This window comes from Aotus nancymaae, unplaced genomic scaffold (assembly GCF_030222135.1).
Source record: "Aotus nancymaae isolate 86718 unplaced genomic scaffold, 86718_ANA_hifiasm-v0.15.2.pri h1tg000007l, whole genome shotgun sequence".
NCBI lineage: Eukaryota > Metazoa > Chordata > Mammalia > Primates > Aotidae > Aotus > Aotus nancymaae.
This window is the reverse complement of record NW_026988418.1, coordinates 25,336,978-25,359,986: the sequence shown is the minus strand read 5'-3', so window position 1 is coordinate 25,359,986 and position 23,009 is coordinate 25,336,978. Positions and strand designations below refer to the sequence as shown.

The 23,009-nt window shown below is 43.5% G+C and overlaps 1 protein-coding gene, 1 non-coding gene and 1 pseudogene across 11 annotated transcripts in view; 1 reads left to right on the top strand and 2 right to left on the bottom strand.

Moving 5' to 3' along the window:
• The first annotated feature begins 3,850 nt into the window (after positions 1-3,850).
• Positions 3,851-4,198, top strand: LOC105710361 (bolA-like protein 3; annotated as a pseudogene).
• A 943-nt stretch (positions 4,199-5,141) lies between these two features.
• The window catches only part of PATJ (PATJ crumbs cell polarity complex component), a 399,000-nt gene continuing 381,132 nt past the window's right edge, over positions 5,142-23,009 (bottom strand). For 8 of the 10 annotated variants that reach the window (XM_064372414.1, XM_064372417.1, XM_064372415.1 and 5 more), the window contains 3 exons: positions 16,455-16,561; positions 11,697-11,820; positions 5,142-8,101 (listed from right to left, as the gene is read on the bottom strand). In XM_064372414.1, the coding sequence (XP_064228484.1) occupies positions 7,955-8,101; positions 11,697-11,820; positions 16,455-16,561 (378 nt within the window). In that variant the 3' untranslated portion in view covers positions 5,142-7,954. The remainder of the gene's footprint in view (positions 8,102-11,696; positions 11,821-16,454; positions 16,562-23,009) is intronic. The other 2 variants (XM_064372422.1, XM_064372423.1) reach the window with 1 other exon arrangement.
• Positions 20,880-21,020, bottom strand: LOC135273555 (U4 spliceosomal RNA). The gene has a single exon (XR_010341334.1). It is a non-coding gene; the product is annotated as a U4 spliceosomal RNA (small nuclear RNA).

Sequence of the window (23,009 nt, the reverse complement as noted above, 5' to 3'; positions counted from 1 at the left end):
GCCTCATGTATGTCTTCTTTTGTAAAGTGTCTGTTCATATCCTTTGCCCACTTTTGAATTGGCTTGTTTTTTTCTTGTAAATCTGTTTTAGTTCGTTGTAAATTCTGGATATCAGCCCTTTGTCAGATGGGTAGATTGCAAAAATATTTTCCCATTCTGTTGGTTGCCTATTCACTCTAATGACTGTTTCTTCTGCTGTGTAGAAGCTATGTAGTTTGATTAGGTTCCGTTTGTCTATTTTGGCTTTTGTTGCCAATGGCTTTGATGTTTTGGTCATGAAGTCCTTGCCTATGCCTATGTCCTGAATAGTTTTGCCTAGGTTTTCTTCTAGGGTTTTTATGGTGTTAGGTCTTATGTTTAAGTCTTTAATCCATCTGGAGTTAATTTTAGTGTAAGGTGTCAGGAAGGGGTCCAGTTTCTGCTTTCTGCACATGGCTAGCCAGTTTTCCCAACACCATTTATTAAACAGGGACTCCTTTACCCATTGCTTGTTTTTGTCAGGTTTGTCAAAGATCGGATGGTTGTAGATGTATGGTGTTGCCTCCGAGGCCTCTGTTCTGTTCCATTGGTCTATATCTCTGTTTTGGTACCAGTCCCATGCTGTTTTGATTACTGTAGCCTTGTAGTATAGTTTGAAGTCTGGTAGTGTGATGCCTCCCGCTTTGTTCTTTTTGCTTAGAATTGACTTGGCCATGTGGGTGTTTCTTTTCTTTTTTTGGAAAGTGGGGAAGGAGGAACAGGGTTTCACTCTATTGCTCAGGCTGGAGTACAGTGGTGTGATCATAGTTTACTGCAGCCTCAACTTCCAGGCCCAAGCAATCCTCTTACCTCAGCCTCCCAAGCAGATAGGGCTGCAGGTGCATGCCACCATGCCTGGCTAATTTTTTTTTTTTTTTTTTGAGATGGAGTTTCGCTCTTGTTACCCAGGCTGGAGTGCAATGGCGCGATCTCGGCTCACCGCAACCTCCACCTCCTGGGTTCAGGCAATTCTCCTGCCTCAGCCTCCTGAGTAGCTGGGATTACAGGCACGCGCCACCATGCCCAGCTAATTTTTTGTATTAGTAGAGACGGGGTTTCACCATGTTGACCAGGATGGTCTCGATCTCTTGACCTCGTGATCCACCCGCCTCGGCCTCCCAATAATTTTTTAATTAATTATTTTTGAGGCCGGGCGTGGTGGCTCACACCTGTAATCCAAGCACTTTGGAGGCCAAGGCGGGTGGATCACCTGAGGTTGGGAGTTCAAGACCAGCCTGGCCAAGATGGTGAAACCTCATCTCTACTAAAAATACAAAAAAATCAGCTGGGCGTGGTGGCAGGCGCCTGTAATCCCAGCTACTTGGGAGGCTGAAGCAGGAGAATTATTTGAACCTGGGAGGCAGAGGTTGTAGTGAGCCAAGATTGTGCCATTGCACTCCAGCTTGGGCAACAAGAGTGAAACTCCGTCTCAGAAAAAAAGAAAAAGAAAAAAAAAGTCTTAACATAGTGACAGCCCCATCTCTACAAAAAGCTAAAAAATTAGCCAGATGTGGTGTTGCACACCTGCAGTCCCAGCCGGTTGGGGAGCTGAGATGGGAGGATCACTGGAGTCCGAAGTTTGAAGCCACAATGAGCTGTGGTCAGTCACTGCACTCCAGCCTGGGTGATAGAGTGAGACCCTGACTCAAAAGAGACAAAAAAGGTCTCAAAAATATTTTGAACTAATCTAGTGAGTACTCTACAATAGTTTGCTAAGTTGGTGAATTCCCAGTAAGGTCTAGGGAAACCTCTTAGGCCTGCAAACTAGTGGGGGACTGGGCTAGTCACTTCCTTTCTCTGGCACGCTTCTCCCACTTGTAAGATGGGAGGAGTGGGGTAGCAGGCAGGACAGACTTTTTTTTTTTTTTTTTTTGAGTCAGAGTCTTGCTCTGTTGCCCAGGCTAGAGTGCAATGGCACAATCTTGTTTCACTGCAACCTCTGCCTCCCAGGTTCAAGCAATTCTCCTGCCTCCACCTCTCAAGTAGCTGAGACTACAGGCACTCGCCACCACACTTCGCGAATTTTTTGTATTTTTAGTAGAGATGGGGTTTCACCATATTGACCAGGCTGGTTTCGAACTCCCAACCTCAGGTGATCTGCCCGCCTCAGCCTCCCAAAGTGCTGGGATTACAGGTGTGAGCCACCGTGCCCAGCTAACTCCCCGTTCTGAGGTTGCCTCCATTTCTAAAAAGCTGATTCTAGAAGGAGGATCAAATAAATGTTTGTTCCTGTATGATTTTGCCCAGCACAGGTCCTGATACCCAACAGTAATCTCTCAGGGACCCAAGAGCAAAGCAACTTCCTTGCTTACTCCTTCATGTGACTGGAATCAGATATGCTGCTCAGGTGAGGCAGGGGTGAGAGTCTTTTCACACTGTCACACACACACAAACGACTCTTCCAAATATCAGTTTCTCTTGGGATTGTGCAGAGAGTGAAATGTTCTTTTTTTGTCTTTACTTACATATAGAGCTTCTGAAGTTTGAAAGTCAAGCTGTCAAAAACTTAACATTTGCACTAGGCTGGCATACAACTGAGACTATAACCTAAATTTAAATTTTTGTGTTCAAAAAGGTCTCACTGTTCTGGTTGACTTTAATAGAAAAAATATAAATGAAATATAAAATTAAGAAGAAAATTGGGTGCAAATAATTTTAGTGGTGCCAGACAAGGTGGCGTGCACTTGCAGTCTCAACTACACAGGATGTTAAAGTGGAAGGACTGCTTAAGCCTAGGAGTTCGAGGCCAGCCTAGGCAACATAGCAAGATCCTTGTCTCAAAAAAATAAAAATAAAGAGGCCGGGTGCGGTGGCTTATGCCTGTAATCCAAGCACTTTGGGAGGCTGAGGCGGGCAGATCACAAGGTCAGAAGATTGAGACCATCCTGGCCAACATGGTGAAACCATGTCTACTAAAAATACAAAAAATTAGCTGGGCATGGTGGTTCGTGCCTGTATTCCTAGCTACTTGGAAGGCTGAGGCAAGAGAATTGCTTGAACCAGGCAGTTGGAGGTTGCAGTGAGTCAAGAATGTGCCACTACACTCCAGCCTGGCAATACAGCGAGACTCTGTCTAAAAGAATTAAGACTTAGGTATGGTTCATGAAACAACTGTTTCAGATGCTTACTTTGAAACTTGAAAACCAATGCTGTAAGGAAAAGAAATGTTGCTTGATCTCCCAGGATAAGAAGGCTATAGTTCTGATGCTGATTATGAATATTCCTGAAGAGGGGGTATCTTCCCTAGGTCACCTGGGCAGGTGTGGCTGTGAATGGGGTGGGAGAAGGATGTCAATGACTGAGTCAAATTGGCTCTCAATTCTAGAAGTTAGGAGAAACCAGGGAGCTTACTGGTAGAGTGCTTCCTTAAGTGTAAAATGCTTACAGAAAATTGAATAATCATATCGTGAGACATTTATTCCTATTAGCATCGAAGATACAGGACTTTTGCTTCTGCATGAAGGATAAGGTGCTCTGGGAATTGCTCTCCCACTGTAGTAAACAACTAGAAAAATAGGCGTAATATATGAAACATTTTCACACATTGGACAACAGGCAGCACAGGATTTTGATCCCTGCAAGAAGGAAAACAAGGTAGATTCTACAGCTGTCCCAGTTTTATCCCTGAGGCAGTATCCATGCCACACACAGGAAGGGGAAACTCACAGAGTTCATGAGTAGAGGAGAAAGAGATCCACGCACAGGGAGGCCAACCAAGCTGGCTAGAACGTGTCGAGTCTGGACAGGAGGGAGCTGCAGAGTGAGAGAGCTATGGAGATCGCCTCTTTGTCAAATACTCATCTGCACACGCATGAAAGGGCCAGGAAAGAAACATTAGAGGTTGGTTGGGCATGGCGGCATGGAGGCCCGCTGCAGCAGCACCTCTGCTCTGCGAGATCCGTGGGTTTCCTCTCCTCCACTGTGTCCATCGGATGTTTGCCTTCCAGACTGAGGGGCTGCTCAACGTGACCCAAATTCTCAAAGAAAAGTTTCCTTGAGCTACAGCTATCAAAGTCACTGACATTTCAGGAGGTTGTAGGCAATCTATGAATTTAAAATGGAATCAGAAGAATTTAAGAAGAGAACTGTCCAGCAGCACCAGATGGTTATCAGGCACTAAAATAAGAAATCAAAGGGATGGCATGGACTGAGGATATTTACCTCTGTCCCCAAATGTTGACTGTGCCCTGGCAGCACAGATGCTGCTGCAGTTTACCTTGGATGAACTTAACTGACACCATTCTTTCCCAGGCATTCGCCAAAAAATCTATATATTTTGTTCTTATACATTTCCATATTTATAGGTGTGTAACCTATTTAAATGTTTGTTTGTTTTTGAGACGGAGTCTTGCTCTGTCGCCCAGGCTGGAGTGCAATGGCATAATCTCAGCTCACTGCAACCTCGGCCTCCTGGGTTCAAGCCATTCTATTGCCTCAGCCTCCTGAGTAGCTGGGACTACAGGCATGCACCATCACGCCTGGCTAATTTGTATTTTTAGTAGAGATGGAGTTTCACCACGTTAGCCAGACTGGTCTTGATCTCCTGACCTCAGGTGATCCACCTGACTTGGCCTCCCAAAGTGCTGGGATTACAGGTGTGAGTCACCATGCCCAGCCTATAACGCATCTATTCTAACACCCAGCAACATAGTTGGCAATGAATACATGAGACAGCTATTAATGGTTTCCAGATTCTTTTTCTTTTGAGACAGAGTCTCATTTTGTCATCCAGGTTGGAGTGCCATGGCACGATCTCGGCTCACTACAACCTGCCTCTTGGGTTCAAGTGATTTTTTTGCCTCAGCCTCCCAGTAACTGGAATTACAGGTGCCCACCATCATGCCTGATGAATTTTTGTATTTTTAGTAGAGATGCGGTTTTGCCATGTTGGCTAGGCTAGTCTTGAACTCCTGACCTCAGGCGATCCACCTGCATCAGCCTCCCAAAGTGTTGGGATTATAGGTGTGAGCCACCAAGCCTGGCCATGAATTCCAGATTTTAATAGGACACCAAAAAACCTTATGAAAAGTTGGACTTCTTTTTTTCTATTAGGGAACAAAAGGCTGAAGAAAAAGCACAATTAGATGCAGAAAGTATATTTTCTCATATATAATAAGACTCCATTTGCTCTGCAGGCAACTACATTTATTTAGAATCTTTGGAAATATACATACAAACATTCAGCAGTTTTATTCTTCCTGGCTTACTTCCCTTTCCTGCTAATTCCAATTAGTGGTATCATTACTATACTTAAATGGCCCAAATGATGAGGCCAAATGTAAGAGCACTACTTCTTTCACAAATTTCCATCTTCATAGCCTCTCAGCTTGTCAGTAAGTTCTGAGGCAAAAATATCTTTCTGGAAAGGCAATTATTTAGTCATGCAAGAAGAGACAGAATCGATTATGACAAGCACTAGTTCTATCAATTTAGTGCAGTAAGAAGTATAAAGCATCATAATTCCTTCATCAATATACTTTTACCATGACCCAAAAAGATAACGTATAAAGAAACACAACAATGTATTATCTCAAAATGTGTATTTAATGGCCATTCCGTCAAAATAAAGCAGAATCCTATTTAAAAACTATTGTATGTATATATATTTTTAAGGTGCATTTTCAAGTTTTATTTGGGTTTCATTTCTTCTTGGCTTGCCTGAGGTGTTCTTGCAGGTACAATTAACACAGAATGTTCTGAGGTGGGAAGCTTTTCATGCATTGAAAAATGAGATCCTAACAACATTGCACATCTTGTATACATCAGAAATTTTAAAAGCCATGTATAATTTCAGAAAACTTAATACCATCATGAAGGAGATTTTCAACACAAAATTTAGGCACTCTATACTTCGGAATAGCCATAAAATATTCCAACAAGAGTTAATGCACTTTGTGATTACATCTATTCAAAGATAATTCTCAATTAAAATCTATACTTATTAAACAACATTTTAAATTGGAGCCCATTAAATTTCGATAATTACTGTGAAATATTTGCAGCATTGTGTTGTAGTTAAATAATGCTGAACTACTTCTATTACTGACTCTAGTACTCATCCTTCATGTTTTTTTTCCCCCCAAGACGGAGTCTTGTCTGTCACCCAGGCCGGGGTGCAGTGACGCGATCTCGGCTCCTGGGTTCAAGTAATTCTGCCCCAACCTCCTGAGTAGCTGGGATTACAGGTGCCTGCCACCGTGCCCGGCTAATTTTTGTAGTTTTAGTAGAGACAGGGTTTTGCCGTGTTGGCCAGGCTGGTCACGAACTCCTGACCTCAGATGACCTGCCTGCCTCAGCCTCCCAAAGTGCTGGGATTACAGGCATGAGCCACTGCACCTGGCTCAGACATGGTACTTTTAAAAACAGAGGACTCTATAGCATCCACCAATAATCATCTCTTCATTTTTCCTGCTAATATACGAATAAGATTACCAATAATCAACTTAAAGGTATTCTTGTATTTTCTGCTGTAGCTGCTTTCTTTGTATGCAAAACTTCAGCAGATGGGAGTCCCCCTGGAGATCAGGAAATATCAGCCATGCATTTTCATCACAGATTCCTAGGCTCAATTCATTTGCTGACTTTACAGCTAAGTATGTTGCTCCATTTAGGTTCCTGCAGTCTGTGCTGCTGGACTGACTGTTATGGAGGCAAAGAGAAAGATAATCAAATATGTCACCCTACTTTGCACAAGGCCAAGGCCACCAGACCTTGTCTGACTTGAGACAAAACTTGCTGATCTCTGCAGTGTGACTCTGGAGCTTCTACCTCCTTTTCTTAAGACCAAGGGGTGGGAACGATGCTTGCCTACTGAGACGCCATTAATTCCAGATTATCTTCCTGGACTTTAATTTAATTTAGCATTGTTAGAATTCAGAACATGGATGCTAGTTGTTCCTGCTGAGAATAAGGTTCATTTGCTCAGTGTTATGCATTTATATGGCACAAGAAACAATTAGTCTTTCATAATTTTTTGAAGATTCCAGTCTGTGAATTGACTCATCAAAATCACCAATGACTAGCATATAAAGATCTATGCAGAGAAATGAATTTGAGACTTATTTGACTATAAGTCATACAGAAGACAGCACAGTAATTTCCCATAGGACAATTTAGTATTTAATCTTGGGGATCGCTGGTAAATTTTTTTTTTTTGAGACAGAGTCTCACTCTGTTGCCAGGCTGGAGTGCAGTGGCATGATCTTGGCTCACTGCAACCTCCGACTCCCAGGTTCAAGTGGTTCCCTTGCCTCAGCCTCCCAAGTAGCTGGGACTACAGGTGCGTGCCACCATGCCTGGCTAATTTTTTGTATTTTAGTAGAGACAGGGTTTTACCACATTGGCCAGGATGGCCTGGATCTCCTGACCTTGTGATCTGCCCACCTTGGCCTCCTAAAATGCTGGGATTACAGGCGTGAGCCACTGCGCCCAGCGCTATCGCTGGTAAATTAATTACACTGCTAATGTTTTCTTGGTTACTTGAAGAGACAATTATCATAAATAAATCGTGACTGAGATGACAAGTTGCTTAACACTTGTTTCTGTTCATTGGATGAGATCTGAGGTTGTTAAGCCTTGGTATGAATAGGGGATAGGGAAAGAAGGCTATAAGGAAAGAGAAGTTAACTCCAGTTTTGGCAAATATAATCATAACCAGTTGGTTAAAATCAGAACCCTGAAATTAAATGCAAAACAGGTAAGACTCATTTAAGTTTTAGAAATCAACCTCACCAACAGATGACAAAAACTGGGAAACATTAGGTGATGACTGTTGACTTGGGAAATTCACATGAAACCTCAGCCATTTCTCCGAGCAGAGAGGACAAAAAATAGGAATGAAGGTTCATTGTAGTTGAGGGTGCTTTTCAGACCCACTCAGAACTTCATGTGCCTGTGGATATTCTAAACAACATCTATCTTGTGATCAGGCTGAGGCTCACGACAGCACAGTTAAGGTTACAGTCCCTCTCTGGTGTTTTAGAATGGCGACTGCTTGCTCATGAGTGACACCTTCCAGGGTCTCGCCATTAACAGCTAAAATCTGATCCCCTCGTTTTAATCGGCCGTCATCTGCAGCTGCTCCCTACAAACAAGAAACGTTCCAGTTTAATCCAGGGTAAAGCAGTTTATATTAAATTAATATTAAAACCTCTAACTTCTGTCTGGTGTGCATATTAAAAAAGCAACTTTAAAAACTACCAATTAAAGTTTTTTCCAGGTAATGTTTTAAATTAGGAAAAATGTAAGATATGCTGTTTGAATAATAATGGTTGAATAGTAACTATAATTATGAATCACCTAAATAACATACTAGTAGAAATGTACCGATACATTTCTTTTAATACAAGTAGAACATTATTTCAATATTTTGTATGAAATGGATATGGATGTCATGTCATATTCATGGAAATGTAATATACAAAAAAAGGCAGATCGAATTGAATCTGGTATTAGTCTTACTGCAAATACCACCATTATACATAGTTCCCATTGCATTTTAAGCTATAAGCACTGTGATCTGTCAAAAATAAGTGTAGTCTTTAAATGACTGAATTGTATGGTAAATGAATTATGTCTCAATAAAGCTGTTATCTATACATAAATATATATAAGTGTAGCATCTCCAAAATTTTGTAATATCATATTCAAAACGTTCCACTTTATGTTTATCATCTAAATAGGTTTCTAAATGACTACTTTTATCACATACTCAGTCATGCATGGCTCCTCAAAATGGCTCAAAGCCAGTGAAACTTCGGGGTTTTTTCACTCTAAAGCTGAGTATCTAAAAATGCCACGATATTACTAGTAACATTTTGGACTGTTAAGGGAAGAAAAGACCTAAAACATGATTTACAGGAGGTTTCACCATCTGTTGGGGGTAACTGTTTAAGTCCCTTGAAAAGTCAGTGCCAGAAGAATCCTCTAAATGAGGTCAAACTTCAGGGGCAACCAAAGCCCACAGGCACTTGGCCTTGACTGACTCAATCAGAAGCCAAGCTAGGAGGCACTAACGCTCCCGAGACCCGTGTCCTGGTGCAGCCTGGAAGTCCTGAGGTGCTGGGGAACCAGACTTTCTAAACCATGAGAACGGTGGAATTTCTAAATGAATGTGCAATAAAGAATATTCAAAACCTGCTGCGTGTGGTGCCTCACGCCTGTAATCCCAGCACTTTGGGAGTCTCAGGTGAGAGGATTGCTTGAGCTCAGGAGTTTGAGATCAGCCTGGGCAACATGGCGAAACTCTGTCTCTACAAAAAATTAGCCAGGTATGGTGGCTTATGCCTGTGGTCCCAGCTACTCAGGAGGCTGAGGCAAGAGGATCATTTGAACCTCCAGAGGTTGGAGTGACCTGAGATAGTGTCACTGCACTCCAGCCTGGGTGACAAAGTGAGCCCTGTCTCAAAAAAAAAGTATTTGAAATCAGGTCTATACCGTGGGCAAAATATTAAAATTAAGTATTAATAACTTGCAACTGGCCGGGCGTGGGGGCTCACGCCTGTAATCCCAGCACTTTGGGAGGCTGAGGCAGGAGGATCACCTGAGGTCAGGAGTTTGAGACCAGCCTAGCCAACATAGTGAAATCCCATCTCTACTAAAAATACAAAATTAGCCGGATGTGACAGTGCATGCTTGTAATCTCAGCTACTTGGGAGGCTGAGGCCTGAGAATCACTTGAAACTGGGAGGTGGAGGTTGCAATGAGCCGACATCCTGGCATTGCAATCCAGCCTGGGCAACAAGACTGAAACTTGGCCGGGGGCGGTGGCTTATGCCTATGATCCCAGCAATTTGGGAGGCTGAGGCGGGCAGATCACCTGAGGTGGGGCATTCCAGACCAGCCTGACCAACATGGAGAAACCCTTTCTTTGCTAAAAATACAAAATTGGCCAGGCATGGTGGCACATGCCACTACTAGTCGGGAGGCTGAGTCAGGAGAATCGCTTGAACTGGGAGGTGGAGGTTGCAGTAAGCTGAGACCGTGCCACTGCACTCCAGTCTGGGCAACAAGAACAAAACTCCCTCTCAAAAAAAAAAAATGCAAACTCCATCTAAAAAAAAAAAAAAAACTACAAAAAACAAACCACCGAAAAGTCTTGCAACTTCACTCAAATCCTTTAAGAAAGTAAGGTGTCAGCTGGGCGCGGTGGCTCACGCCTGTAATCCCAGCACTTTGGGAGGCTGAGGTGAGTGGATCACCTGAGGTCAGAAGTTCGAGACCAGTCTGGCCAACATAGTGAAACCTTTTCTCTTATCAGATAATAAGCAGGTATTTTAAAACACTGTTTAAAACAGAATGTTAAAACACTGTTGTTTAAGCCTGTATTTTTAAATCATGATACCCCAAATCTCTTCTAACAAGTAGAAAACATGAAATAAAATTAAACTGCTTTCCTTCAAAAAAGAAAAAAAAAAAGAAACTCCGTCTCAACCAAAAATACAAAAATTAGCTGGGTGTGATGCAGGCACCTGTAATCCCAGCTACTTGGAAGGCTGAGGCAGGAGAATCGCTTGAATCCGGGAGGCAGAGGTTGCAGTGAGCCGAGATCACACCACTGCACTCCAGCCTGGGTGACAGAGCTAGACTTTAAGAAAAGAAAGTAATGTGTCAACTATACTAAAGATAGAATTAAGTAATTTTACTGGATAAAATCAGAATTATTAGGCAAAGTTGATTTTCTTAAATTTTATATGCTAAAATTTAAGGGCCTTAGTAAATCTCAGATATCTGTGTAAATTAGTTTTTTAAAAAAATATGTAAAGCTTTTTACGTTCTGTGTGACTTTTTTTAGTCATGCAAAAAAATAATTTTCTTTCTTTTTTTTTTTTTGGAGAAGGAGTTTCACTCTTGTTGCCCAGGCTGGAGTGCAATGCCTCAATCTCGGCTCACTTGGCTCACCACAACCTCCACCTCCCAGGTTCAAGTGATTCTCCTGCCTCAGCCTCCCAAGTAGCTGGGATTACAGGCATGTGTCACCACGCCTGGCTAGTTTTGTATTTTTAGTAGAGATGAGGTTTCTCCATGTTGGTCAGGCTGGTCTGGAGTTCCTGACCTCCGGTGATCCAACTGCCTCGGCCTCCCGAAGTGCTGGGATTACAGGGGTGAGCCACTGTACCTGGCCAAAGGAGCTCTTTCAATGGGAGCTTTCAAGAGGGCATTCTGTGTGACCCACAGTCCATTCTTTATTCCCACTATTCTTGTTCCACCGTGGGGATGCAGGTGGGTTAAGAATTCACCAGCAATGCACAGCCATTTTACTCCTAGCTGTATGTTCTGGTGCCCTGTCAAAAGGTGACTCAGCCCCTTGGTGCCTGTTATTTTCCAGAAGAAAGCCAAATCTTTTTTCTAGCTCAGAACAATACTTCCAAGGACACCTTCTAAAGAGTGGCACTGCTCCTTATACTATGTTGCTGAAAGAAGATACTCTAAAAATCTGTGAGCATCTGCTTCTATAATAGAGTCCAAAGAAAATTACACTTCTTGGGACTCCGCCATTGTAAAAGAACTCTTCTTTCACTATTCTGCTGTGAGAATTTCCTATAAGATTCAAATGAAATAGGCATACATGCACACATCCAGGTTTAATCCATAGTAAAGCAAAGTAAAGCACTTAAAAAAAAAATCTCACCTAGGTTTAATTTTTTTTTTTTAAAAGTATATTAAAAAAGAAAATATACCTTTGCAAATATAGTCTTGACATAAATTGGCAGGTCTCCATGGGGACTTCCATAACCCCCTACAATACTAAACCCCAATCCTTCAGAGCCTTTCTCCAAAGTAATAATCTTAGGTGGAGGTGTTCTGAAAACACAATGCATGCTGTTTAATTTGAGAATAGATATTTAGGGAATTTCATTTATTGGAAGAATACAGATTTGAGAGAGACTTTCATACTGCGAAACTATGAAGTTTGGTTTATCAAATCAAACTTTCAGAAAGCAATCTAGAAATTTACTTTAAAACTTCTCATGTCAAGCCAATTAATCACCAATATTCTTGATGTTTTAGAGGTTTCTCTTTCATAAAACTCACTGATTTCTAATTAAAGATAAAGTCATGATGCTGAAATTGTCAAGTAACTCTTCTATATGCTTAGTTTTTAACTTTTTTTTTAAGACGGAGCTGGGACTACAGGTGCGCACCACCATGCCTGGTTAATTTTTGTATTTTTAGTAGAGATGGGGCTTCACCATGTCGGCCAGACTGGTCTTGGACTCCTGACCTCAAGTGATCTGCCCACCTCAGCCTCCCAAAGTGCTGGGATTACAGGCATGAGCCACCACACCCGGCCATTTTTTAACTTTCAAACTTACTGCTGACAGCTGAAGGAAGCTGTTGTTACATCGTTGACGCATGCTCATGGAGACAGAGGTAGCATGTCTCCTAGTGTGGTGGGAGATGGCTAATCTTCATGTGAACTCTTGTCCATAACAGGTAACAGGAACCCGCAGCTCAGAAAACTGCTGCTCCTTTTCTTTTATCTTTTTTGTTTTTTGAGATGCAGTCTCGCTTGTCACCAGGCTGGAGTGCAGTGGCGCGATCTTGGCTCACTGCAACCTCCGCCTCCCGGATTCAAGCGATTCTCCTGCCTCAGCCTCCTGAGTAGCTTGGATTATAGGGGCATACCACCACGCCCAGCTAATTTTTGTATTCTTAGCATGACATTTCACCATGTTGGCCAGGCTGGTCTTGCACTCCTGACCTCAGGTGATCCACCTTCCTTAGCCTCCCAAAGTGCTGGGATTCCAGGTGTGAGCTGCCGTGCCCAGACTGCTGCTCTTTTTCTGCCTGAATGCCCTGGCCACTTCCACCTAAGGCGGGAACTCCTTCTCCAAACTCACTTCCAATGTGAGGCTCTCCTGCCTCCCTTGGGAGGATGGGTCCCACATCTTTTCATGTCCTTTCCCTGCATTCAGTCCAAATTTCCATTTTGGCACTGACTGTGTCATATTGGAATTACTTAGCCATCCAATTCCTCTACCAGACTAGGACCTCTTTGTTTTAGTCATCCAAGCCTTCCCAGTACCATGTGTGGTGCTTGTCAGAAACTCAGGATCATGGCTGTGTGAATGAGGACTGAAATCCAGGAGAGAAGAGAGAAACCAAGGGGAAGCAAAATGGGGAAAGAAAATCCGTTTCAAATGTAAAATTTAGCTTTTCAAAGCTTCATCCAGTGTGGAAGTCTTCTCTCTCAGAAACAACATGGCTAAAAATTAAATTACCTATGTGGGCTCCCAGTCATTTAATCTTAATCTAAGCTTAGGTGATGCCAATTTCTTATTCCCAAATGCTATGGCTCAAAAGACGGAAACACGACTCTGTCTTATTCGTGACAGGTAGTTCATATTTGTGTACCGGCAGCATCCTTTGTTTTGTGGTAACATGCATGTCTGAGAGGCAAAGTCATCTCATATAAACTCAGCCATTCATGCACTTAGAGAAATTTGCAAAACAGGGAGATAAGCAATCTTTAACTATGTTGTTCTAACTAGAATATTCTTCCCTCTCTCCCTCCTCAATTTTGCTGCTTTATTAAAGGGTTTTCATCTGGTTCACATTGACCAGTTGTTTATTGATGTACTTACTAGTTGTTTATAGCAGACATCCATGGTAATTGCAGACGATCTATGCTATATAAATTGTTAACTGTTTTTTTGTTTATTTTTTAAAGACATGGACTGCCTGATGTTAACTGTTTCTAACTGTTTTGTCTGTCTTTACATCTTTTAAAATAAACACAGGGTCTGACCATGTTGCCCAGGCCTTGGCCTCTCAAAGTGCTGGGATTACAGGAGTGAGCCACCACATTTAACTATTTTGAACATCACCCCGTTTATTCCAATTCTTTTTTTTTTCTTTGAGACGGGGTCTTGTTCTGTCTCCTAGGCTGGAGTGCAGTGGTGCAATCACAGCCCATTGCAGCCTCGAACTCCTGGGCTCAAGTGATCCTCCTGCCTCAGCCTCCTGGGTAGTTGGGACTACAAGCATGCACTACTATGCCTGGCTCCAGTTCTCTTAAGCTTAAGCGTTGGCTTCTCCAAGTACACTCCCTAATTGAGTTATGCCCCATATCCATGGTTTCACAGGACCCTGTCAATGAATTTAGCTTTCCTACAATTATCTTTTATAACCATGGATTTAGGGGTCTGTTTTCCACTTCTCTAGCAGCTCTTCGGGGACTGTGGCAATATCTTTACTTACATTTCTAAGTTTGAGTCCTCAGGACCTAACACCTTTATCTAAGTGTCTGGCCTTAGAATGGTGCTCAATAAATATCTGTTGAAATAATGATGAATTGTCCTCTATGGCTGAATGATAATGATGTCATGAATAAGGCTCTACTTTTCCCCACTTTGTGGCCTCACAAGCACTCTCAGGAACAGGTCACTGGCTGGATACAAATTTGATTCATGCTGCTTCTTTAAAACACAGCCCCCATTTCCAAAGATATTAGAATGGGAACCTAGATGCCCAGAGCCATTGCCTTAGAGCTAGTTCCTGGGGCCACCAAATCATTAGAGACCCTTATAATTGTGCCTATTTATACTCAGGGATGTGTTTTCAGGAAAGAGGAAGGAGTGTGGCTCTACTCCTCAACTGGCAACATCAGATGAAGTTTGCCTCCATTGATCTCACAATATCAAAACACTTTCAACCAATTAGTTTTAATTTGCTTTCATATAGAAGACTAGTTAAAAAAAAAAATCCCAATGTTAGCAGTGGTGAGATTAGGAGTGATTTTTAAACTCCTTTAAGCTTGTGGTTCACAACTTGCCAGAGACCATGAAATTATAGCAAAGGAATCAAGATTACAAAGGATCTCTGTATTTCCACAGTCACGTCAAAGGATGCTAAAGGTACACTATTCTTCCTATAAAGGTCCTGATTTTTTTTTTTTTTAAGGAAAGGGCCACTGTAATTTGAAAAATGTTATATTTCTATGTTTTGTCATATTTTCATGGCATGCATGTATTACTTTTATAACGAGAAAGAGGTAGAATGAGCTTAATTTAATATTCTTTCCTCAAGAAAAATAAACTCGAAGATGTCATTTAGGTTGGTAACTACCAGGAAAAAGTTGAGAAAGGCTATGACCATGAGATCCTTCAAATGAACCATCTGGATCTCAACAAACATTTCTTTATTTTTATTTTATTTATTTATTTATTGTGAGACGGAGTCTCGCTCTGTCACCCTGGCTGGACTGCAGTGGCACAGTCTCGGCTCACTGAGACTTCCGCCTCCCGGGTTCAAGAGATTCTCCTGCCTCAGCTTCCCGAGTAGCTGGGACTACAGGTGCGCCACCATGCCCGGCTAATTTTTGTATTTTTAGTAGAGACGGGGTTTCACCATATTGGTCAGGCTGGTCTTGAATGCCTGAGCTCGTGATCCGCCCACCTTGGTCTCCCAAAGTGCTGGCGTGAGCCACTGCGTACAGTTCAACAAACATTTATTGAGCACCTACTAGTGACCAGGCACTGCTGGTACTGAGAGGAATAGCTTTAGGCAACATTTCTCAAAGTGTAGATCCTCTGCCCGTCTGTAACAGAATCACTCTGGGAAACTTTTTAACATCAGGTTTCCGTAATCCACCATAGAGCATCTAATCAGAATCTTGCAATGTGACCTGGGAAATTAGTGTCTTTAAACATGCTCACTAGATTACTCTTTTTTTTTTTTTTGAGATGGGGTTTTGTTCTTGTGGCCCAGGCTGGAGTGCGGTGGTGTGATCTTGGCTCACTGCAACCTCTGCCTCCTGGGTTCAAGCAATTCTCCTGCCTCAGCCTCCTGAGTAGCTGGATTACAGGTGCCTGCTACCACTCCTGGCTAACTTTTTGTATTTTTAGGAGGGACGGGGTTTCATCATGTTGGCCAAGCTGTTCTCAAACTCCTGACCTCAGGTGATCCACCCACCTCGGCCTCCCAAAATGCAGGGGTTGCAGGCGTGAGCCACTGCGCCCAGGCCTTAGATTACTCTTACGCACATTCTAGTTTGAGAAACCCTGCTTTAATGAACTTTAACTGCAATGACTGGTTTTAATGAGACATGTCAGCAAGTATAACAACAAGATTTTATCTCAGAACAAGATTTTAGTCTAGAAGTTCAAGAAACATGGGCCCTTGCACGATACAGCAGGGTGCACCTGGGCTATACATCTGTGGTTTCTTAGGGAAGAAGGCATACACACCGTGTCAAAATGACCAGGTGCAGTGTATGTGGAGGCCCCGCAACCATGGTCTTTTAAGAACTCATGTGGTGGAATTAAGTCTTGTGAGGAATAAGGAAACCCTGGTGCCTTCCTGGAGAGTCTCTAGAATTTAGAAAGTCATGAGCAATTGGCCTCCTCTCCCTTAGAGCGCACTTGAGTGTCTGGCTAAGTTCTTCTGAGCTTTGCCCACATGCATACTAGGCCCTCTGCTTCCGAAATACTCACTCTGTGTGTTCTGAATGGTGTTCAGTAGTGGGTGAACCAAGGTGGTAGCCTGTAGACATGTTTTCAAGCTGAGCTGCTATGGCACTTATATTGGTATCTGCTACAACCTGGGGAAAAAGTGAAAACAAGGAATTTCATCATAAGGAAAGGGAGAATTAGAGAAAGCATGCTACATCCAATGGTCACTTCTCAGTCCTAATCTTATTCAACTTCTCTGGACCATTTGACACAATGGACTATGAACTGTTTTTTCTTTCAAACCTTTTTTTCTTTTTTCTTTAAAACAGGGTCTTACTCTGTTGCTCAGGCTGGAGTGCAGTGACATGATCTCAGCTCACTGAAGTCTTGACCTCCCAGGTTCAAGTGATCCTCCCACCTCAGCCTCCCGAGTAGCCACGACTACAGGCATGCACCACACGGCCCAGCTAATTGTTTGTTTGTTTTGAGACAGAGTTTCGCTCTTGTCACCCAGGTTGGAGTACAATGGCGCAAACTTGGATCACTGCAACTTCTGCCCCCTAGGTTCAAGCGATTCTCATGCCTCAGGCTGCTGAGTAGCTGGGATTACAGGCACCCACTACCATGCCTGGCCAATTTTTTTTTTTTTTTTTGAGATGGAGTCTCGCTCTGTCCTCAGGCTGGAGTGCAGTGGCGTGATCTCAGTTCACTGCAACCTCTGCCTCCTGGGTTCAAACGATTCTCCTGCCTCATCCTCCCTAGTAGCTGGGACTACCGGCGTGTGCCACCACACGCAGCTAATTTTTGTATTTTTAGTAGAGATGGAGTTCACCATGTTGGCCAGGATGGTCTCAATATCTTGACCTTGTGATCTGCCTGCCTTTGTGTCCCAAAGTGCTAGGATTACAGGCGTGAGCCACCATATCTGGCCCTGGGTAACTTTTTTGTATTTGTAGAGATGGAGTTTTTGCCATGTCGTTCAGGCTGATCTCCAATGTCTGGGCTCAAGTGATCCACCTGCCTCAGTATCCCAAAGTGCTGGGATTATAGGCATGTGCCTAAAAGTCTGCCTTGCCTCCTTATCCTGAAGTTGTCTTCCACATCAACTAGTTACCAGAGATACTTTCTCAAGAACTCCTTGGTTACCCCTGCTTCGAGGTTATAATTCTCATTGCACAAATAACAGGGAACTGTGCCTGCCAGCAATTCAAAGCTCAATTTGATTGCAGTTTCAGAATAGGCCAACAGAGGGCGCGGCTGCCTAAACTGTTATACTAAGCAGAGTAGAAAAAGAAAAGCAACAGGCCTGCCCCAGAACACATTTTGGGTGAAGCATCCTATCTGGGGAAAACACTGCTATGTCTAAGTTACAGAATCTTCTGGAAATACCACTATATGGATATGGAGAATGATTGAATGAATTGGGAAATATTTAGGATAAAAGATTAAAGAAGAAAATGATAGGTTTCTCCCTGCCCCCAAAAGCCTCTCCTCTTAACACGAGCTTTCTGCTCTCCTCCACAGCAAGTGTACTGGAAGGGTTAACTTGTCCATGAACTCCTTCATCCTCCCTACTCTTAGAATCCACCATCTTTAGAAACCTACCCCACTCCAGCTTCCATCCCCAGCTCCTACCCAAACTTCCATGACCTACACTCTCCTGGCTTTTTTTCTGTGGGGGTCTGTTTCTCCATCTCTTTGCTCTTCAGCCATTCATCTCTCATGGCTCAGTCCTTGGCCCATTGTCCACTTGCACACTCAGGCTCGAGTGACACCATGTACACTCCCACAGCTTTACAGTCCAACAACGTGCTCACTATCCCAGCTTAGGCCAGGCATGGTGGCTCACACCTGTAATGCCAGCACTTTGGGAGGCCGAGGTGAGTGGATCACCTGAGGTCAGAAGTTCAAGACCAGTCTGACCAACATGGTGAAACATGGTCTCTACTAAAAATACAAAAATAGGCCGAGCATGGTGGCTCATGCCTATAATCCCAGAACTTTGGGAGGCGAGGCGGGTGGATCACTAGGTCAGGAGTTAAAGACCAGCCTGGTCAACATAGTGAAACTCCGTCTCTACTAAATATACAAAAAATTAGCCAGGTGTGGTGGCACATGCCTGTAATCCCAGCTACTTAGGAAGCTGAGGCAAGAGAATCACTTGAACCCAGGTGGCAGAGGTTGTAGGGAGCTGAGATTACTCCACTGCACTCCAGCCTGGACAACAGTGCAAGACTCCATCTCAAAAACAAGCAAACAAGCAAACAAACAAAAAACTCCCCAAAATTAGCTGGGTGTGGTGGTGGTGGGGCCTGTAATCCCAGCTACTCAGGAGGCTGAGGCATGAGAATTGCTTGAACCCAGGAGGCAGAGGTTGCAGTGAGCCCAGATTGCACCACTGCACTCCAGCCTGGGGGACAGAGGGAGACTCTGTCTAAAAAAAAAAAAAAAAAAAAATCAATCCAGCTTAGTCTGTGATATCCAATTGCCAACTTGACAACTGCATTTTAATATCTCAAAGATGTATCAAAATTACATAATACCCAAACTTTTGATCCAACAATTCATCTCCTTCAATTCACTTTTCTAGTTTTCCTCATTTTAGTAAATGGCACCTCCAGCTGCCCACTTAGAAATCTACTAGGTGAAATAGTGAAAATACTAGTGCACTAGCTGAACCTGTCTAACTGGAAAGCATGCTAGGATGCCAGCCACACAGCTGATCGCTCCGAATATCTGATACTTTCACTCCTGCTTGGCGTATGTAATCCATCAAGTCCCCTGGATTCTACCTCCAAAATCCTTCTCAAAACTGTTTACTTTCCACCTACAGGTGACCATCCTAATTCAGTCCATCATCCAGTGCCTGTCAGCTGGAATCTCCATTCATCCTTGTCTCACCTCCCTCCCACCCGGTAGCCAGTTACCTTTTCTTTTCTTTTTTTTAGACAGAGTCTCGCTCTGTCGCCAGGCTGGAGTGCAGTGGCGCAATCTCGGCTCACTGCAACCTCTGCCTCCTGGGTTCAAGCAATTCTCCTGCCTCAGCCTCCCGAGTAGCTGGGACTACAGGTGCACGCCGCCACGCCCAGCTAATTTTTGTATTTTTTAGTAGAGACAGGGTTTCACTATGTTGGCCAGGATGGTCTCAATCTCTTGACCTCATAATCCGCCTGCCTCGACCTCCCAAAGTGCTGGGATTACAGGCGTGAGCCACCGCGCCTGGCCGACCTTTTTAAATATAAAATGGGTATCAGCACTCCCCTGCTTAAAACCTTGCAATGGTTTCCCTTTGAACTTGGAATAAATTCAGACTCTCCAATTATGCAAATGAAGTTCCCTCCATAGCCTGCTCCTCTAATCCCATCTCTCTCTCTCCACCCTACATTCCACAGTTCTCTCTGCAGGTGGGGAATTCCCCTCATCCCCCCCAAATCAGTGTGCCTGGCATTGGCTTAAACGTCGCTTCTCTTCTACAAGCCTGCTTCCACCATCCGTGTTTAATTTCTCCTGTTTTCCTTTCCATAGCACTCTCTAAGTATTTCTCACAAATTATGGTGATTAGTATCTAGGTGCATGTTAACTGTCTTTCCCACCAATCACAGGATCTGTGAGGAGCTAGACTGCTTCTCCTGGGCACAATGCTAACGTGTCTAGCACATAACCATTGCTTAATAATAATTGTGGAGTGAATGAATGAATCTAAAACTGTCATAAGGAATAGGGATTATGGGACTCAATTTTCTGAATTTCTACAGAGCAGAGTGAGACTGATGGAGGTTACAAGGGGATAGGTTTTGAGTTCTTTTATTTATTTATTTATTTATTTATTTAGGGCACAGGAGCAGAGACGGTCGTCTGAACCCCAGATGCCAGGCCTGTTTATTTATTTTTGAGACAGCATTTTGCTCTTGTTGCCCAGGTTGGAGTGCAGTGGTGCGATCTTGGCTCACTGCAACCTCTGCCTCCCAGGTTCAAGCAGTTCTCCTGCCTCAGCCTCCTGAGTAGATTGGATTACAGGCATGCACCACCATGCCTGGCTAATTTTTTGTATTTTTAGTAGGGACAGGGTTTCATCATGTTGGCCAGGCTGGTCTCGAACTCCTGACCTCAGGTGATCCACCGGCCTTGGCCTCCCAAAGTGCAGGGTTTACAGGCATGAGCCACTGCGCCCGGCCAGGTTTTGGGTTCTTAAGGGAGAAAAAAAAAAGCAACAATGAAGGCAGTTACGGAATGGAATGCCACAGTTGCTAGGACATGAGCACCTCAGCGTAGCAAGCATTTAGATAGACGCTCGAAATTAATCAGTTTAGGATGTAGTGGAGGGGAGTTCTATGCTTTGTGGGAAATTACACGTGTACTGTCAGCTGACCATGAAACAGACTGTCCATATAGGGCTGAGGAAGAAAGTCACTAAAATACTGTTTTTTCTTTTCTTTTCATTTATTTATTTATTTTTTAATAATTCAGTCTCTGTAGAGATTGTCAAAAATTGTCAATGCCGACTATATTTCAAGTCGTCATGGTGGGGTATTGGGAAAAGTTTTCAATTAGCAATAATAGCGCCTCGGATAAACCTCATTGGCTACGATACTGCCACTGCGCAAAGCATAGTGTTTTTTCTAAGGTATCTTCAAATGCCGAGATGTGATGGCAGCCTGCTCCTTCCTTTACTCGCTCATTTGATCAACATAATGCAGCACCACCACAGCTGAATATAAAATGAGCACTTACTTTATGCTCATTTTATTTCATTTTTATTTATTTATTTTTGAGACAGTCTCACTCTGTTGCCCAGGCTGGAGTGCAGTGGCACAATCTCAGCTCACTGTAACCTCCACCTCCTAGGTTTAAACAAATTCTTGTGCCTCAGCCTCCCAAGTAGCTGGGATTACAGGTGCATGCCACCTTGCCTGGCTAAATTTTGTATTTTTAGTACAGATGGGGTTTTACCATGTTGCCCAGGCTGATCTTAAACTCCTGGCCTCAAGTGATCCACCATCTTGGCCTCCTAAGGTGCTGGGATTACAGGTTTGAGCCACTGTGCCCAGCCTTTATGCTCTTTTTTTTTTTTTTGAGATTGACTTTTGTTTCTGTTGCACAGGCTGGAGTGCAACAGCAGGATCTCAGCTCACCACACCCTCTGCCTCACGGGTTCAAGTGATTCTTCTGCCTCAGCCTCCCAAGTAGCTCGGATTACAGGTATGTGCTACCATGCCTGGCTAATTTTGTGTTTTTAGTAGAGACAGTTTCTCCATGTTGGTCAGGCTGGTCTCGAATTCCCAACCTCAGGTGATCCTCCCACCTTGGCCTCCCAAATTGCTAGGATTACAGATGTTAGCCACCATGCCCAGCCTTTATGCTCACATTTGATATTCAGCCACGGTGGTGCTGCATTACATATGTCTTTAAGCACCCTTCTGAGTCTCTACAGAGGTAGGTGCTGCTATTATTCCCATTATTACAGATGAGGAACCTGAAGCAGAGGTTAAGTCACATAGGTGGTAAGGGGTAAAGCCAAGATTTAAATCCAAAACTCAATTTCTCTAGAATCTTGTACTCCTAATTGTCTGTAATGTGAGGCAAATCACCTTGTGTGAGGCAACGGAGTTTATAGGCCATTTTTGGAGCATGGGACGGGGAGGGGCAGAGGGACAGTGGAACAAGAAGATGTAAATAGAGCAGACCATCATGATGGCATGTGGTTGGCACCAGGGGGAACTTCACTCTCCAGGGTACTGCAAAGAGACATCCTGAGGTGTGGGAGACACAACACTCCCACCACCTCACCCCCACTTCCTAGAAACCTTCCTAGCTTTCTAGGAAGAAAGCTCTCTAGCTTTTATTTTACTTTGCTTTTAGAGATGGGGTCTTGCTCTCTTACCCAGGGTGGAGTGCAGTGGTGCGATCATAGCTCACTGCAGCCTTGAGCTCCTGGGCTCAAGTGATCCTCCCACTTTAGCCTTCTCAGTAGCTGGTAATACAGGTGTGAGCCACCATGACCTGCTCATAGCCTTTTAGAAAGAGATTATCCTTTTAAGAGTCCACGACATCAGCCATACAAATGTCACAGTTTTATTTGTGTAAAAAAAATCAATTTTTTTTTTAGACAGTGTCTTGCTCTGTTGCTCAGACTGCAGTGCAGTGGCGTGACCTTGGCTCACTGCAACCTCTGCCTCCTGGGTTCAAGCGATTCTCCTGCCTCAGTCTCCCCAGTGGCTAGGATTATAGGTGCGTGCTACCACACCCAGATAATTTTTGTATTTTTAGTGGAGACAGGGTTTCACCATGTTGGCCAGGCTGGTCTCAAACTCCTGATCTCAAGTAATCTGCCTGCCTTGGCCTCCCAAAGTGCTGGGTTTACAGGTGTGAGCCACCGCACCTGACCAAAAATCAATTTTTAATAAGTCTAGCTGCAAAGTATAAAAACACTTCTATAGCATCATCTTATGGAAAAACTCACATCCCTCTAAAAGCTGAAGTCCTTTTGCTTACTCCCTCACCCTGAAACAAAAAGGGGGTCCCAACCACTGATAATATTGAATCTTAGAGACCCACCCAGGACTCCTGGGGTTGTCCAGTCTTCTGCCTATTTTGTAG